The sequence below is a fragment of the Bombus bifarius genome, unplaced genomic scaffold (assembly GCF_011952205.1).
Source record: "Bombus bifarius isolate JDL3187 unplaced genomic scaffold, Bbif_JDL3187 scf7180000008008, whole genome shotgun sequence".
In the NCBI taxonomy this organism is placed as follows: Eukaryota; Metazoa; Arthropoda; class Insecta; order Hymenoptera; family Apidae; genus Bombus; species Bombus bifarius.
This window is the reverse complement of record NW_022884386.1, coordinates 121,905-142,047: the sequence shown is the minus strand read 5'-3', so window position 1 is coordinate 142,047 and position 20,143 is coordinate 121,905. Positions and strand designations below refer to the sequence as shown.

At 40.1% G+C, this 20,143-nt stretch overlaps 1 protein-coding gene across 5 annotated transcripts in view; it reads right to left on the bottom strand.

The window, feature by feature from the left end:
• Positions 1 to 20,143, bottom strand: part of LOC117206565 — a 271,415-nt gene that overhangs the window by 210,617 nt on the left and 40,655 nt on the right. For 2 of the 5 annotated variants that reach the window (XM_033446038.1, XM_033446039.1), the window contains exon 2: positions 8,310 to 8,554. In XM_033446038.1, the coding sequence (XP_033301929.1) occupies positions 8,310 to 8,442 (133 nt within the window). In that variant the 5' untranslated portion in view covers positions 8,443 to 8,554. Of the gene's footprint in view, positions 1 to 8,309; positions 9,314 to 20,143 lie in introns of all 5 variants that reach the window. The other 3 variants (XM_033446036.1, XM_033446037.1, XM_033446040.1) reach the window with 2 other exon arrangements.

Here is a 20,143-nt window from a genome sequence, read left to right as displayed (position 1 = left end):
AAATGTAAAAACCGCTTCTTGAAGAAAATTATCTGTTAGTGGAATTAATAATCTATAGCAATAATGATACAAAATATAGCACAAAAATTTTAGATCGTTCGCGTTACCGATCTTACGATAAAAATTAGATATTTAAAATACGTCTCCAAATATTGTTATAAAGAATCGAATTTTAAGATATTTCTTTCATTGTGTAACTTGCTCGTGACTTTTCTCGATTTATAAACGTTACTGCAATTTATGCAAGTCTAATCTAATTGTTATAGAATACGTGTGAGATTTAGTTAGAGTTTAGTTAAGAGACGAAAGGAAATAAGATCTGCAATCAATTTTGTGAGAGACTAAATAAAGAATATCAAAGATACTTTCGACAAGTACATGTATTCAAAAATTGTATCTTACCTGACGATGTATTTATCCCGCAAAGATAATTAAATTTTTCTAGGCAATTACTAATTCTCGAAGATACACTTACGATAAAATGAAATATCTATTTCGTATCTTCGTTGATTTCTGAGTGTGGAATATCCCTGTTTGACCTATGCGTCGGTATCAGGTCCTGATGACCTAAGACTCTTACACAATATATAACTGTTTATGATGTCGTAAACCAAAACGTGAAAGGCCGTTAAATGGTTCATGGCGTCTACTTGTTCAATCATGGTACGTTTACACGCGTCGCATTCGTATATTCATTTGTGCAACTATCCAAAGCGAGGAGGGTTATGTTAACAACATACAACGTAACTTGGCAGCATTTCATTAACCAAGCAACGTCTAAGAAGTCGCTTTATCACCATTCGAGCTGAGAATAGACGCATCATAAACCGGAATTCTTGGAATACTGAATTCCTCTGGCTCCAATTTACCACGAGCAATACGTTACACTTGTATTTCGAGAATTCTGCCAGAGTTCTAGGCATTTCCCTCAGAAATACCTTGCTGGATAACCAGAATTTAGAAGAAGTTCGTTTACTCTCTTCTATTCAGGTTTAAACTCGGGAGCCATTAAATTGGATAAAGAAGAAACGAAGCGTTTGTTCTTGATAAAACTTACTCATAATTCGCGCAAACGAAATTCCTACGAGTGTTTCCCAGGGTATGAAATAGACAATTGGTATTACGCTATGTCGGTTCGAAAGCTCAACGAGAAATCGTCGACGAATTAGAACCGCAAAGCAACGCGAACGAAATCTTCCACTAGCAATGAAAGTTGTTAATTTCAGTTTAAGAAGCGAGGCAAGCTTTGACGCGGTCGGACTTCGTCGTGGTTCCCTAATTTGCCCGCTGAATTTCAAAGGTATAGTTTCGAACGTTGAATCGTTGCTTCGAAAGTGTCAAGGTATCGAAGGAATCGTAACAATCCTCAACTTCGCTCGAGAAAATACGGTAGAGCGATAGAAAGAGAAAGAGAAAGAGAGAGAGAGAGAGAGGGAGAGAGAAAGAAAGACACAAGGAGAGAGGAATATGGGAGAGAACGAAGGGATAGTTGCAGAGTGTTGGGCTGTGGAGACAAATTGTCGAACAGTGCTTGCGGTCCGACGTACACATGTTCACCAAAGTTAGGTTACATTTAGAAAACAGGATTACAGTTCGCTTCAGAACGCTCTGGCTATCGCACGAGGTTCAAGACTATGAAACTGCAATGCACCTGCACACTAGACACGCAGGTGGTCTTCCGGGGTTCGTCCACTTTGTTTCCACTGGCGGTTTCCACGCGAACGTGGTCAAACTTCGCGTCAGCCTGCGAAATCGTTGGGACCGAGCCCGTTGTTGCTATTCCACGCTCTGTCCTTTTGTACATATAGACTAGTTAGGTATGAAAGGATTTGAGGTAATGCTAAACGGAGATGTCTCGAAAGTAGAAGCGAGTCTTTGCGATGCAAGTGCGTAAGAAGAATTTGTGGTAGAGTTATCGCGATCTCTGTGCTTTGGATCGAATTGGAAATGAAAATTCAGCTTCTAAGAGAAATGTAGTACTTCGTGATTTGCTTAAAGCCTTAAATAAGAAACTGAATGTATAGCCTCATTCGAATTAAGCAGTTACCAGTGGTTTGAATCCAAGTAGCTTAATCTCAATTTGACATTCATATACACAAAGCAAATTATTTGGTTCGAAAGTCTTTTAAATTGGAATAACCTTAATTCAAATAGATACTTCACGAGAAATAGATATCAAAATTGAAGTAATCAGACAATTTAGTGGTTTGAATCCAATTTACGTATCATTGGTATCGTTGGTATTGGTTAAGTATTAAGATTTGAAATAACATCTTTTGTTTGCAAAGTATCGAAGTATCGTACGGAGGTGTACGGGTTACGTTGGAGGAACGTTTCAGCAGCACTCTACGTCTCAATGTTCGGGTCGCAATATTCAGTTTACCAGGTCATGTTCGTTTGAGTTTACCGAGGAGAAAACGCTGTATAGGTTCCTTTCAAGTTTGCGAGCACGTTTCATTATGAATACAGGAATTGTTGGTTCGAAATTGCTTATGGAGGAAAGGCGATCATCAATATTGGATTCCTCTATGTGAAGACACGCGCTGGAATAAAGAGGGACATCGTTTCCCTTTTTCACGTACGTATTCTACGTGTCCTTTCCTTGAAAAAGCAAACAAGACCTCACCGTGTTTGCCCGTCTAACCTAGGCGTTTTCTTCTTCGCAAACTTTTCCGAATATAACGTTTCCTGCGCCATAGAAAAGCAACAAAACCATGGTTTCGTATTATATAATGAATTATAAATCCAGTAGTCGTTTCTCTGTAGATATGCTCATTAGACTTGGAAATTTATCGTTTTAAAAGAAGCAATATAATAAACGCGAAGCATAACCTTTTCTTCCTTTTACAATATTTGTTTGACAATGTCTCAGAACGTAATTTAATTTCACTATCATTGAAAGTAAAAACATCGACGAATTTCCACGTAGTGTAAAATTAATACCAAAGCGGAATAAATCAAGTTTCTACCAGATCGAAAACTACTTTACTAAATTAAACATTACAATCCAATTCTATGAGAATTCTTTTCTTTTCCTTTTTTTTTTTTTTTTTTTTTTGCTAAACCGAATATTCGAAATATCGTCGCTGTATCTTTTTAATTAAGAATGAAAGGAAACTTTGATCTACAGTGGTAGCTTGCGTACCACAATAAGCGTTATCCATACTAAATAGACACGGATGAATAGTCGAGACGAAGGTAATTAATTAATTCGTCTCACGATCTGGTATCACCGTTGGAACTTGTTAATGAAACAATGTAATGAAACTCGTGAACGGATCAAAGTTTGATCCGTGAGGAAAATTCGAAAGCGGTATAGGAACCGCAAAAAGATGGGCCAGCAAACGAGAACGGAGGAACGTGGAGCAAGGACCACTTAGCCTAGGAAGAGGATAGCAATGGAGGCGTGACGAAAGAGGGCCGTTTAGGTTCGTAAGAACTTACGAGCAGCCCGAAATGACCGCAGCATTCGGCCTCGTTCGACCGAGCTGACTCTTGTTGCCGCTTCACGAGTAGTTCTGCCTCAACTTTTTTTTACTGCCTGCCTTCATTTGCTAGAAGAAACTTTCCGCCATGATGGCGAACGCAATTGCGCAAAGTCGTTCAACTTCTTGAAATTTCTTCTTTTTCCATCTTTCGTTCTCTCTTTTCCCTTTCTTCCGCTCGCAACGAACTAAGCGGACCGATTCGGCATAGAATAACAATCAGACGAAGACTCGTCGTCACCAGGTCGCAACGGTAGATTGAATTTCATTTTGAGACTCAGCGGACCTTTTCTGAACTTGACCTCGCGCTTCGCGAAGGCGATCGATTGGCTGGTAACGTTGCAGAGCAACAAGAACCGGAGTAATTTAAATGCGAATATTTATGAAGAAAACCTTTCCTGAGGAAATCATATCCTTTCGAGAAGAGGGAAAAGGCGAATTTAATGGTAAAAAAATATTTATGCTTCACGAAGCGTAATGGTGTTTTAGATTTCATATTTTGCTCGAGTAAAGAGAAGAAAAGTTAATGATATCCGGTAACGCGACGATGTGAATATTTTATTTGAGACGCGTCTTGCGTTAATTATCGATGTTAAAATTTCTCGTATTAGCAGTTGAGTAACATGATTCGGTATTTAGGTTACATCCGAAAACTTCCCCGATATTATAAGAGGAAGTTGATATTATACGTATATTATACAATACGAGCAACAATTATCGGAGTAATTATCGCTGACAATTAACGTAGAACGGATGAAATGCAATCACTTAACCTACCGTAGAATCTAATAGAATCTAACGCTTGTTCTGTTGACTTTTCGAAACTTCGACGAGAATAAGAGAACACCGGATAAAGCGACGAAAGGGGATAGCAGCGTCTCGTAATTAATTAAAAACATTTAAGGTAAACCTCTCAAGCTAAGGTCGATACCGACACCAGAGAACGTCTTCTTCTCGCTATAACTTGGTCCTACTCTTGGCTCGTAGCAAATCTTCATCTTCTTTCTCTGGCACGAGCTACGCGGATTCGTTCGTCTCGCGCGCGCACACAAATTATTAGAACGACTCTCCATCTCTCTCGGGTGCTCTTGCTATCCCACCGTTAATTAGAGTACAGTCTGCTACTGACGACAACCAACTGCAAAGGAGAATCTTCACCAGCACGCCCTTTCCTACACTCCACCACTTCGTCACCCCCACCACCCTCGTAGCTATCCTACGACTGATCCTTACCGCGATGTTTGTGGCTTGAATTATTCCACCGAATCTCTACACGACTCGTGAGTGCCCTTTGAGCGGACTTACAAGGCTAGCTTAGATCCTAGAATGGTCTAACCGGGGTTGTCTCCGAGTTGTTTCAGAACAATTGCTCATAAGTTTCCATATGAGACAGACTAACTAAAAGAAAGGTTTTTTTTGGACCAACAATGTTTGTTATACCATGAATTAAACGTCTCGAGACACAGAAATGTAAATACAAACGTAGATCGATGAACGAGTGACGCTTTGGTAAGAGTTACTGCGCTGTCTGACCATACATATACCTGTTCTACTTGCTCGACGCTAAGCGGTATACATTACAAACGAATTATTTAAAACGTAATGTAAAAGTTTCAATGAATCTTTGTAGATACGATTAGACACGTCAGCTCTACAAAACTGTTCAATTAATATTCTGTTTCATAAAATTTTATAATCAAATTCGTATTTAATAACCGACGAAATATTTAACGATAGAAACATTAACGAATTTGTTGACGAGAAGCATTGAGTTTGTTCAGATGAGGTAAATTTGACGAAGTTTAAACAGGAGGATAAGACTTTAATTTCTCGCAATCGAGTACCGCAAATGATTAAGCCCCATTTGTAGTCAGTCTGTGCGAAGTTTCAAACTGGGCGACATCTCTCTGATCGGTATAAACTCGTATCAGTAATCGTAGATATATCCGCAGGAAATCCAGTTACTTCGCGCACGTTTAGAATTGATTTCCAACCTGCAAAGCTGCTATACCTTTTCAGTGAACGGCCACGCGATTACTTTTCGATCCGATCTACGTGATCACTGAAACGCGAACGCCGTGTTTCAACCATAAAAGATACCGTCTTCAGAGCGTGATAATTCGATCTCCGCGTGATGCATTGTTATTGATCGGCAAACAACTGGTCTCGCTTCTATAAACGTTAATAGAAAAGAATCGCATGTGCTGGTCGTTAACAGATGCGTCTCGGTGTGGCTTTATCCTTCGCTGTTGACGAATGATCCAATCTCAATAAGTGAAACGAGTTTTCGAGAACAAAAAAAACAACAACGAACAGCGTAACTTTTCTACCTTAACAAGAATGTGTGCTCGCTCGAGCTATCATGCAACGATAATCTCGCTAATTAATAAGTTTCTCTTTCACCGACCGAAACAATCAACAGCTACAACATAAACGAATCGCCACGGGAATTAACAGCTTCCACGGTTCGTTACATATCCAACTGACTTGATTCATCGAGAATAAACGCGGCTTGGTTTCACTAACGAATCGATCGCCGATATATCATTCGAAATCTCGTCTAATAAAGTCGTCAGTTTCTTCTACAGGAAATATCAACACGCTTGTCCAACATCCAAATCGACAACCTGCAACATGAGCAAATTTACGCGAAACTAGCCTGATTAAGAGACATCGTCGAAATATTCGCTTACCGAATCGAGTTTCTGTCGAGATTCGTGAGAAACGTGGCCAGGAATTTCATTAGGGGAAACGGGAAATCGTCTAGAAAGATGACGCGCGGCCGTTTGCTGGAGATGCCAGTGAAAACGGATTGAGCGCGGATTGATCGTCACACTTGACCCGAATCACCGGGCGCTGATTAAAACACGGCACGGCTCGCAGATTTTCCTATTTGTCAACGACGCGTGTCGTCGCGATCTGGTCGCGAAACTTCTCGTATGCGAAGAATTATTAGCGAGACCTGGCCCGGTCGAGCCGTTCAACGCGTGTGTAATCCGAGATCTATCGGTGCCATTGCAAATCATCCTGCTGCGCCAGCCCTTTTCTTCCTCCCTGTGCCGTTTCCCTTTCCCTGCGTATCGGCTTGCTTGTCGCCCGCGCACAAACTCGACGCGCCATTAATTGTACTCGTTTGCGAAGTTCCGCGCGAGCATCGCACCGAGTTAATTGACGCGATCAATCCGACGCTTTCCCCGGTGCCGCAGCTGCACAACTGATTGGTGAACTTTGATGAAAAAAAAAGAAGCGAAATGTAACAAGCACACGAAGAAGTTGCCAATGAACATTGCAGTAAATGAAGTCGTATGTATGATATATGAGGTGCTCGGAAGCCACATAGATCGATACGATAAGTTAAAATACAGAGAAAGTGACCGCGTTCAAATTCCGATTGCAATCTACGATTATCTGTTCGACCTTCTTTCGACAAAGTGAGTCATACGTTTTTTGAGAAATCGAACAGTAATTATGTTTCTGATTAATCAAGTTGAGGAAACCGCAAAAGTGAAATTAGTCGGTTTGGCGTGTGAGGAGATTATAAAGATATATTCTTTTCGTTTCAAGCCAAATAAAGTCGAAAGAAAGGAGTGAATAGTGAAGAAGGCAGTAGAGCAGCTACAATCCAATTTTACAGATTCCATTATTCACAATCGATCTTTCAATCGCTGTAACCGGTATTTCAAGTAGCTAAAAATTGAAGTTTCTGATGTTTCCATTTCCCCATTCGTCGATACGAAATGAAAAACGTGACGAGCTGCGAAAATATGTAAACCGAACGCGTCGATACCGTTATTTGTAAGTCAAGCAGCCACTAGACGGGACCAGCGTCGTTTCAAGATCAAGCGGGGTCGAAAAGAAATTGCACGCGCGTGAGGAACTCTTCTCTCTTTGTCTCTCTCTCTTTCTTTCTCTTTTCCTCGTGGAATATGAATCGTTGGCACAAGGCATGAATGAACGACGTTACTCGTGTTTCGTAGCCTACGACCAGGTGTAGTAAATTTTCCCGTTTCATTTTTCACGAGTCTTAAACATCCTCGAGATTGTAAGTATCGCCAATTAGACGACGTGCATGGCGTTAACAACGAGAATACAGTTGAAATTTAGCAAGAGTTCAGGTAACGAGTAATTAATTCGACTGGTATACGAGGGTCATATGACACGACAGTCATAAATTATATTCACATGTACACAGGACTAATGAAATATATTTTCAGAATTTTTATTTAAGAAAAGATTCGAAATGTGATAGAATAGAACAACAAACGATCTAATCAAAGCAGAAAGACAGGAAGGGGTTTTACAAATTGAAAAATCACAGATTGGACGTAGCGACTGATACGGTCAATTTTTCATTGGAATTGAAATTTCATGTAACAGGGATTTTAATAGAAAGTGACGTTTATCTACATAACGGGTTCCCGCCAGTTTTTGTTTTCACTTTTATGAATTACGTGGTCATTCCGCATTCCATAATCTCGCGTTCTATGCATGCACGTAATATTCTTCCTTTGTGCCGTAATTAAATTTATACGATTGAGTGAACCGTTGCACGTTTAAACGGGGGAAACTATTCCATCAATGTTCAGGGTGTAATATACACGAGAAACTTTGTATAAATATCTGCTCCCCACATTCCAGATTTTTCGATATAAACGAACAAAAGAAAACAACTTTTTTATCTTATACCTCACTTTGTCAGGAAAAATAATCAAAGTAGCAAAACTACTGGTAAAGTCAAATTCATTCATTTCATCAACGTTAAACACGATCGCAATTTATGATACAATCTCTAAGAAAGATTTATAGAAAAAGAAAGGTACTCACTGTAAGAGCCCACGTAGATCGGCGTCCATGTGACCTGAGAGTGAACGAGCGTCGTAGCCACGAACAGAACAGTGCCGAACCACGCACTCAAACGAGTCGCACTCATCTCACTAACAGCCTCGACAATCGCCATTTCCCACGTTTCAATCAGTTCTCTGCCTTAATATCATCTTTACCGACGTTTCCGTCTCTACTGTCGATTTCTTTTCTTTACACACCGATCCGCTGTATCGTCTATTTTATTTCTACCCCGAACAAACATAGCCAATAATTCTACGATATTTCGTCTTATACTTCGTTTGATCTCTTTCTTTAATTATTTTGCTAATCTAAGTACGAACTGCCTCCGTTCCACCCTCCTCCGGCAACTAGTTTCAAATACGTAAAATCAAATATGTGAAAATTATACAACAAAATCGAAGTCGTGTATCTAGATTTATCAACGTAACGTTTAAACGAATCGTTCATAAGTAATTAGCCGAGCAAGTAGTAAGTTAAACTCGCGGTGATTTCGTACAGTCGACACAGACTTGGAGAGGTTAATGATCCGTGAACGAGCATCTGTTTTCGTGCGTTTCGAAGTTCGCGGTTAAATTGTCCGTAGTATTATCGGCTTTGAAATTAGAGAAACTTTTGAATTAGCGCCACTTTATTCTCCGCATCCTGTTTTTCATCTTGCCGGGGCGACGATACGACGGAACTTTGTCCTTAGTTACTTTTCATCGCGACAGAGTCTTCATTTCCACGTCAGTTTTGATTTACACGGGGCTGCACCTTCCCCGAAACCACGTTCTTCCGTTTCATACGCGTGCACGATCATCATGAATGAAAAATCTGCGCCCTGTCGTCCCGTTTCACGGTCTCACAAAGGCGCGTCACGATACTCTGTTTCTACGCGAATACGTTCGACCTCGGTTCAATCTCCACACCACGATTTCCGTTCGGCCTTTTGTCTCTGCTCTCTCCACGTTCTCGCTATCTTTGCTGCGAGATTGTGATTTTGTCTGCAACAAAACCGAAAAGCAAAGGATTTCGTTAGAACAACTATACAAGTGATTGATTCTAAAGAAATATAAAGATAACAAATATTGTTTTATTTCTATTCAGAATCTTCGTGGCCGTGTAGTAGAAAAAGGGAAGAATTTATAAATCCTGAAGCACTGATGAAATATTCTAGATCCCATCTAAGAATCTTTCTCATGTCTAGTTTTATACGATTATCATCCTTCCTCCTAATTTTTCATTCTGTTAGATCAACTTAAATTTTCCCTACTTTCCTTATAAAGTTCTGTTTCAGAGGTAGGTACATAAAATTTACATTTTTTGACATGCAAAGTTAACCATTTGATCTTCTTTGACCCCTTTCTTTACTAACCTTTACCTTCCTTAACATCGTTATAGCGCGTACTTAACAACTCGCTCTTGCGCTATTAATTTTCTATGAGCTTATCGATCATTCGAACTTCCGTTTTCTCCTCAGTTCTCATCAAACAATGTTACATCAAACATCATTAAACATCGCGCGATCTATTCAAAATAAAAAAGATTTTTCAAAATAACGCCTCCAATTTACACCGTCAGCGCACTAATTTTTAAAAAATCCAACGATTACTTGATTCGCGTCACGGTAAACATTGTCTGACGAGTAAAATCTTCCACCGACTTTCATTATCGTAGCAACGTGCATCGGATCCCAATAAGACGTCCTCCTCGATAATGAGGAGAATCCGTACAAAACATACTGAATACTTCTGACAGGTCGGATCCCAGCCGCGCACAATGATGTTCGCGTTTTCATCCCGCGGAAAATGTCGTCAATGTCTCGTTAGCGTATCTCCATCGGTATGAGGAGCAAGTAAGACACGGCATTATCGATCGTCGTGTTTTGCGGGCATCTAGAGTGACCGTGATATCTAAGATGTTATACGAGAGATGAGAAGAGGATGGTTATAATGAGATAGAGTATGTAATATCTTAGCGGTTCATAACGTGACAAGTCGGGGCGAAGTTGCCGGTTTTAACCTGTTATTTACTCGTTATCTCACCGTTTTCGACCCGACCCCTTGCCCTAGTCGGTAGTTATGAAAGCTATCCTTGTACCAGACAGCTTCACCGAGAACATTCACCGATTGTATCCATCGCGGTCTTCCTCTTCTACTTACCGCGTTCTGTCTGACCATATGCTGACTTATCTACTTAACCGTTGGTGATCAAACTTTAGAGATTGCCAGTACATTTTCCCCGATATTGAAGCGAAGTATACTACATCTTGGGACAAAATTGAACACCTTTCGAATGTTTTTGATTCGATAGGATCGATCTATTGAGTGGTTCACGTTGAGACAAATATTCAGAGATATTAAAAGATGGCTATAATTAAGATACGATCGAGATATAGTAAAGAATACTGTTCGCTTTCTTCCTTTGGTATATTATATTATAGTTCGATTTATAGATGTGACATTTTCGATAAATAATGTAAATTCTGTATGCTCCGCCTTTATGAGCGAACATGAGATGCCGCGCCTATTGATACGTTTGCGAATAATGCGTGAGTTATATTAGAAGATAGAGAATCGATATCATCACGTATGTTTCAATTTAGGAAAATTATCATTATTTGCGGATAACATTATTAAGAAGACCGCAAATTATTACGTAGAAACGTTTCGTGGAGACAAGACATGTTTCTGTATGAGACTCGGTTCCATTAACCGGATGCTGGCTTATTCTATAGGTCAGTCGAGTATACCCGTCCCGTATCCAATCGTCCAATTACAGGTCGTCGCGTCTATTGGAGACCAAGTCGTTTCCACCCGAGCTTGGCCAAGTGTCTCTTTATACGAAGAAGCTTCCATTCTTTAACTTGGCTCTTTCTTCTTTGACGGTGGACCTAGAGGAAGAGACAGAAGTGTGGGAGATCTCGTCGAACGCGGTCGCGGCTCGAACGAACCCATTGAAAAGGCGCCGATGCAGTTAACTTAATCCAGGTGCTGATTGGACACGCCAACCGAGAACGACGGAACATGGGAAACCGGGCTAGAATAGAAAAAAAAAAAAAAGTAAAGAGGTTGCCTAGGAGGGTGGACTCCCTCCGATGGAGCTGACCTTAATTGTGCCAAGCAATTATGGCTACTTCCGTTTGATAGAAGTAATGCGTCCGTTAAAAAAGAGAGACCCTGCAAAGCGGGAATCTGTGGTTATGAGAACGTCACCGACACAAAGGAAGCCTTTCTGTCTCTCTTCCGTCCAATAAAAAGGTTCCGACACTCTCTCCGCCGGTTATTACGATTCCGTGTCCTGTCCCTTTCTTCGCGACTCTCCACGATCGAGGACGAGGGTTAGGTGTCGTTTCAACTCCACGGAAAAATAAAGAGAAAATCTTTTCGAGAGGTTCTATGGCGCCAAGTCTATTCAACGCTGAAAAAGGTAAGAACAGAGTTCAATATCTCCTGGCGAGATTGCATGATTATATTGTACGTAGGGAGTTTGTTGTTGGTATCTAAGAGAGGATAGGAAGCTGTAGAGAAAATGGCTACCAAAATAGAGATAATTAACTTCGTGTTGCGGCTCGAGTCTGTTGTCAAGTCAGCCGTGATATTTTTAGTAACTCCGTTTTACTCGTAGGGATTCTCTCTTCGATATCCAGTTTGATTATTAAGTGTGTGAAAATGAGATTGTTTTATAGAAATAACTTACAAGCCCGTTCCACCTTTTTCTTTTTTTTTGTTTTACTCTAGCCAGTTATTACGAAACATGGTTATTCTTATACGTAGTATTATACGTAATCATATCGAACACGCCACGTACCACTTATCCCTCGTAATAAAAGGTAAGTGGATTGTTGTGTGACTTTGGATATTACATGGAATATATGTGCCCTAGATATTCGCCTCGAAAGTTTCGTACGATAACAGATTACTGTTATGAAATATTCAAATCTCTCTTACGAACCCTTCATACTCCACGGGCGAGCCAAAATCGAGATATATTTGCTCTGCAAGAAGACAAGCAACGTTTCGTCAGAGAAATATAAGAAATCAGTATTACGAACACGTTATACCTGGTTCGGACTTCTCATTGCGTTTTATCGCGAGTTAACCGCAAGCCAGACATTTTTCTTTTCTCGGATTGATTTTGCTTTTAATTTAATGAATTTCACGGAGAAGAAATTGCAGAGCTTTCGCGAGGCTGTAAAGCACCGTTTGCAAGGTAATTGCGAGCTTGCACAAAGATCCGAACAACACGAATGTTGAAATTCTCAAAAGTAATTACTTCTGAAATTTGCAGCCTTTTAATCGTTCTTCGTTCGCTGCTAACAAACCCACTTTGCCATTTTAATGGAGAAGCAAACAAATTTTTTTTCACAGTCGTCTCAGCCCTTTACTCTCGCTATAGAAGGAAAGTGGAAATTGAAAAGAAATTGCTCTCCGCTTTGTGGCTTCCTATGTTCGATTTCATTCGATTAGGAATCGAATCCGTTTTGTAAGTTGTACACGTCAGTCACGCGACAAACTGTTGTAATTATTAATCCAGTCAAGCATCAATTAGTCGAAATATCGATTAACCGCGTATCAGAGGCGTGTGTCTTGACCTGCACACAGGCACAATTTCGATTATCCGTGGCTTTCAATGACTGTGCGTTTCATTATTCGATTAATGAACCGTCGCGATCGGGATTGCGACGCCATTTAACGTCAAATTTCGAGGATATTGGTTGGAATCCATATATCGCCTCATATATCGTACCATGTTCTAAATAAAACTGTAAATTTCCGAAGAAATACGAATAACGAGCTATTGGAATCCATCGTGTTTCGTTATAAGACGGATGTTCATATATTTATGAAAAATTTTTATATGGGCAACTGTACAAAATATTCAAAATAAAAAAACTGTTTATAGTAATTAGAGGATAAGAAGTGTCTCTATTTAATTTCTATTTCTTTAATTGCATTAATGGGATACGAATTTGCGCAAACATTCGTACTCTGTGCATTACAATTCCAACTATCGTTAAGTTTACCATTCTGTGTAGAATTTACATTTCACGAAACACTCTAAGACACGCTTCTAAACAACGAAACCATCTCGAAAAACAGTTTTGAATTAATCGCAAATTAACACGCTCACGGTCCACTTTGTTCGCGTCGTTAACAAAGAGGTAAAATATTTACTCCTCGCGTGTTCGTGTTTGCGGACAGAACCATGAAACGAATCTGAATATCCAGCCTGAGCGTGGCAAACGTTCAAATCGTTTCGTTTTCTCCATCGAACGCCCGAGGCCTATTTGATCGTGCTGGAACAATTTCTAACGGGTTCATACACGCGTCTTAACTCACCGTCCTCCCTGCCGGAACATTTCAGACCAGAATCGTTCCCCGTTTCGGTGTATAAACGTGCGGCGACGATATGAATTTATACGCTCCGATATAGCAGCGCGATGGAAGTTGTAGAAATGAATCGCGAGTTAATATTCTCGACGCGAGCGCTTGAAATTCTAGATTTCACGAGATGCAATCGTGTTTCGTAAACTTCCGGCGCGCAGTTACGGTGTAATACTTTAGCTATTACATTTACATCTTTTCATACCTTTTCATAGCTTCTTCGCAATTTTCCTGCGCGAATTAAATTGTTTTCTGCCGTTACTAGTTCGCGTCGATTAATTTTCCTTGACTTTTTCACCTCGAACTATCTTTCAACCCGTCACGTTCATGAATCTCAGTTTCCGATGGATTTTACCCTTATCGAGAAAGAAAATCTCTCTTTTCCAACCTCTGTTCTTAATAGACGCTCGCGTTTCCATTTGTTTCCGCCGTTCTCGATGTTACGTGTCGCGTGACGCGAGTTTCCGTACGAACGTAATCAAAGCGAGCTCCTCGTAATGGCTCGACACACAGAGAACATCAGATTTCAACTGATTTATTTCTCGACCGAGGGATAATGACACGTTCGTTCTACCATGTCGAGCAGAGATGTTCTTTCTAAATGTTGCCGGAGCTTTTCGAACAGGAGATGGCTGACGATATTTGTTTTTCACTTGGCCGAGCGAGGCAAATATCCGACGTGTTGTTTGCTCGAGCGGAACTTCCGGTCACGCGGCGAGAAACAACGCAGACGCCCCGAACGCGACAACTTTGAATCAATTGATGCGTTCCCGGCGATCTTTGCTCTCCAACTTTTAACGAACGCAACGATTAAAACGATCTCGGGACGGTAAATATTCCGTTCGATTCTCGGCGAATTCATCGGGATAAGATAAAGAAAGTACGGCGGAACTTCTCAATTTGAAGAACGGTTTCTATGGGAATCGAGGAATGAAAAGGAACAAAGCTTTCCGGAAATTTAAGTAGACGACGCGGTGAATCGATTTTTTAATTGAGGAAGAAGTATAAAAATCGGGGATGCTTTTGTAGGGATGCTAGAAAATAGTTACTTTTATTCAGATTTACATATAATTTCCTTTATCTTTCCTTCTGCGATCCAATACTCTAGATTCGCTCGATAAATTTTCACTAACACGGATTCTCATAAATTCTCACACAATCCTTTGACTTAAACTCCTCAGTTCCTTAAAACCCGTTAGAAAGTTTTCATAGGAAAGAGGCTGCATTTCCTTTTCCCTCGTTCTTTCAATTTTCACTCGTTTCTTTTCCTTTTATTCTACAGCGTTACAAAACGATAAATGGCAAATAAATATTTGAAATATAAATGTACATTTTTCACAGAACTCGTTCTGATGTTCGCCGCTTTTTCGAATCAACTGTTGTACATGAATAAACGCAAAATTTCGCGTCTTTTCCCCCGTCAGTTTTTCCAAACAAATTCATCCCGTTTCGTGGCTCGCGAGCATATTTAAGTTGCGAATTTTCCTGAAATTTGCAAAGATTATTTGAACACGCGTGATCCTTTGTGTCTAATCTTCCAAACCATTAAGATGAATGTAGAAATTTGCTGGACCATTTAACGCAGAAAACGTGAGTTACTGAATCCAAATCGTAACCTCAATACCGTCCTTAAACGAGCCCTCGACTCCCTATTCAGCCAGGAACGTTCTCAATGAACACTTTAATGCGGGTTAAGTCCTCTGATGAGATACTCCAAGCCGGGGTTCAGGGATTTAGCTCGGAACGATACATTATCTTCTATCACTTTACATGGCTACTACGACGCCTAATCTTTTCCCTTGTTTTCTAGTTCCTGCTTATCCAGTAATCGTGAAATGATTTCGATTAAGTACGATGATTTTAATTCTACAAGCCTTTCAAATATAATCTGTATAATCGCTACATGCGCATTTTGAGTAATCGAAAAATCGTCAAATATCTCCAAAATACTAAAATCTTCCTGAATGTCCACCTGAAGGTAAATTTTTACAATTTGACGAGTTTCGCGTAAATTTATCTCAACATATCTTTCTTGATTCCACGTTAAATACAAATACGAAACGTACAATAAGAAGCAGTTGACTGAAAATATAAATTTTAAAAATTCCTCTAAATAATTCCTTTACTAATAAGACCTGTTTATCTAAACTCTAACCTAGTTCCAATCCTCACACGAGAACCATACATTCTACGTATCAGAAACAGTCGATCTAAGCACGGAGCGTGATCAACGCGGATCAATCTACTCGAACACAGGAGAGGCGATGCTTTCAACGTGACAGACTGCTTGACACGCGTCGATGCAGGGACGACCGATGCCATCTAAGCACCAGGCACGGTCAGCACAGCTCGACTTCGACTATCAGATGAAAAGCGAAGCTTTCTGTGTGACAGAAGCCGCTTGACGCCCGTCGATTTCGACGCCACGCACAGTTTCGATCAAACGCACACCGCGACAACGTTACGATTTACGATACGGTGTTGATTTATCACCGTGATTTAGGGTCGCTTAATTAATTTACATCTGCGGGAAGAGAGAGTTGCGCGCGACGTTATCGGTGGTGAAGGTAGCCGGACATGCTCGATGCACGCGGTCAAGCTGGATGCAAACCAAACGCGTCGCATTGCTTCACTTTGAACGGCCAAAACCGCGGAAAACTGCGCGATTCTGCGAGAACCTGCAGCGAACTTGGTGAATCGTTGCGTCGTGAATTCGCGCGAAAGCACGCCAAACGGCGTGAAATTACACGAAATCGTACACAAACCGCACGAAGCTACTCGAATCCAAACGATATCGTATGAATTGACGTACACTTGGCGCAGAACTGATCGAAACCACGTAAAATCGTACGAATGGAGGAGAAACTGTGCGAATTTCAACAAACTCGCGTAAAACCACGCAATAAAGCGCGAAGCTGCACAAATTCGCGCGAAACCGTATCACACTGTGTGTGATTCGGCGCAAAACCGCGTGAAACTACGCGAAGCGCACAAACCCGTGCAAAACTATCGAAAACCCAATGAAATCGGGCAAAAAGAGAAACGCGTTCATTCGTGTTCACAATTATCGCATATCGTGTAAACCTGCAGTTTCCTTTAAAGTTCCGATACTCGTCGAATCCACGAATTAACTGCTTAATATTCTGCGAAGAACCGTGGAAGATAATACGATAGAATTTTCACACGATCGATTGTTACGTATGATTATGCCTACAAGTGTATATCGTTGCAATGGAATGTAATTTATATGATACGTATATAATATACTTTGTGTAATAAATTAGGATTGTGTAATAAAGTGGATTTATAAATAAATGAGTGAAATTTATGTGTAAAGAAAGGCGAATTGTATGACAGTGCGATGAATTGTATAAAGACAAAATATACCAAGTCAATATGATTAGGTGCATGCTATGCACATATTTGCAACTACGAATGCACGTGTATTCTATGATGCATCGATCAAGCTTAAAATATCCACCATGTAATTAATTAGTCAGAATTGGCGTCGATAAATGGAATCGCGCCCAAACATGTGTGTGTTAATGTTACGAATTCAATTTCAAGTTAAATACTTATTCGATGTTTGCGCTACGAAGATGATATTACAACGTGTATTGATTTTATTCTTCGAATACTATTGATAGGTAAAATTCTACGTCAGTATTGATCGATCCATTTCTACGTCAAGTTGTAACAAAAACTCGTTTCAGTTAACAATATACTATGTTCTCGATTCTTTGAAAAATATGAAAACTTAGATACATTATTTTAATAATATTTGCATGGTGGTTACATTAGTCAAAATATATGACCTTATGCCAAATAAATTTTTATCATACTCATAATATGGATTTTATATCTATCATAATATTAACCATACTAATAACAGAAGCAACAAGTATTCTACATAAAATAATAATCATGCAGAGCCTCTCCGATATCACTCTCAAATCAGTTTCGATAACAGAAATAATATCAACATTTCAACAATTTTGATCTTCTGCTATCAATTCTTCCAATTCTTCTAAAGAATCATGGAATCGACAACACGTATCACTATACAACGCAACACGGCTGAAATTGTTATCTAGAGCGATAACAATTTTACGTAGTCGTGTGATACGCGACGAGGAACGTTACGCCCCCGCGTCGCGTACAAAAATAGTTTCAACCAGTGTGTCTCGCGCGTTACCCGCGTACATTGTTCCCGTATGATACAAGCGGAGCACGCGTTCTCGCCCGAACGAGTCCGACGCACGGGTACCCGTTGGCTACTGGTACATCCAGTCAAATGCTCGAGAGAACGCGACTGTCCAGGGGTTTAACCGCGTACGAATGGTCGGAGACGCGCCACCGAGATATACGATACCGAAGCAATTTATCATCGTGACAATTTCGAACGTAGCACAGGATCTCCCGTTTTCGTATCCCTCTGTCGCCTCTCATCGGCCACTCTTCGGCGCTCAGGGTTCTCCGTTCTGGTCGTCGTCGTCGTTCGAGAACTGCGGTAGAAGTTGCTTATATGATTAATCGAAGCTTTCCTGCGCGACCCGGGCCCATCGGCATCGTTCCAAGGATTAAAGTTGTCCCGTACCCCAGCCGGTTTCCGTGACGGGAAATAATATTTCAGATAGTCGACCTCTGCAATCTTACTTCCGATGTGCAAAGTACTTCCGAAGGAGGTGGGGATTCCAAAGTTTTATACCTCGAAGAAGAATCGATTGGTTTGTTGGAACGATGGTTTGGGATGTTTGATTGTTGGAACCGAGAATGGCCAATAGACGAGAGGTTCAATGAGTAAATGATGCTAGCGCATTTCTTTAAAAAATGAAGGAAGATTTAGAAAACGAATACTTGATTTAGGACCTTTTATAAATATCTAAGCTTGTATATTATAAACTTAATAAATTATACATTTTTATACGTGATACGTGATACATTCTATGTATTTTTGTGCCGTTGAATTTTGAAGAAACGGAGAGTGTTTTTAAGAATTATCGGTGATAGAAAATCCTCTGGTAATGAGTATAGCTTTGTAAATAATTGCAGTAAGTATTTTAATGTTTCGAAGAATATAGATTTTTGTGTTAGAGTTTATCTGTACCCACGTCTTTTTCAAATTAAATCCTTTGTAAATGACTGAACGTTTAAATCCTGGAGACAGGTCAATATTTTTGATATATGAGAAGTAAAGGGAAACACAAGCTTAATTCAGTTACAAGTTTGTCGCTCGGATAGTTCGTATTTACAGTAATATACAAAGATGTCTGTGTACAAAGACTTGCAATCGTAAGGCCCAATCATCATCGAACGACGAGAACCCACAATTCTTGGCTGGCTGGAAGTCAGTGTGAAACTCGGTGCAAGTTACAGAGTTCCGGTTACGTCACGGTTGACGAACTTGTTTAATTAGATCGCCAGTCGGGGTGTTGATTAATTTCGAGACGATTCGGGCAAGTTCACAGCTGCTGGTATCGCGTTGCGAATAATAAGTGCACAGTCGCTTTGAGAAACAGCACGACGTTACCAGAAAATTTATTGGATTATTCGAGTATTTCAATTACTGCCTTTTAATTCTATTCCTTGTATCACTAGCACGACTTTTGATTAAACCAAATGATAACATCAATGATGTATGATATCACTTGTTTTACACGCAGTTGGAATATCGATTACTCGAAAGTTCAGTATGCTCTATATGAGATCACACCGAATGTGTTAAGAATTACTCGAAAATAAAAATCACTGTTCGATATTTGAATTTTTCTACACTTATGGGAAATTTAAAAATATATAAATTATCCATATTAGAGTACTATAACAGCTACTGGGTAAAACGAATCGCTTCTCAGTTTCTATTCCCTTAATTACGCCAAGAAGAATATTAATTTGTACAACAGAACATGTTACAAACCAGAAACTAAATGAAATAAATATAACGTATACCCATTTTTATGTTCCCATTCATCACTGAAACAAATTTCAAAATGTTACGGAACACCCTATATGTATATTACATGTTTCGTGCATTAACCTCTACCAATCGATGGCGACCATTACCTGATTTAATTAAAAATTGGAAGTTGCACGAGCCAGTAATAAAACAGAAGTATTTTCACGTTCGTTACGCCACGATTACAGTAACCACGATCAAATTGAACGTAAAACTCGCGAGTATTCGTTCGCATTTCTGACCTGAATCCTCCCTTTCGATTTTCTTTACGCTAGGAAATTAAACACAGGAACTGCGTTATTACTCCACCTTTTGCCCCTCTACGCAGGTATCGAGTGAATCGCGGAAGATCGAGCTGACGGTAGGCAGAGAGTAAGAGCTAGTACTAGCAGAGCTACAGCATAACTCGCCGGACAGATATCTATACTTTATCCATTCCGCTTTCCACGCGAAGTGCGAGAAGCATACACGACTATGCTGTATTTTTACTA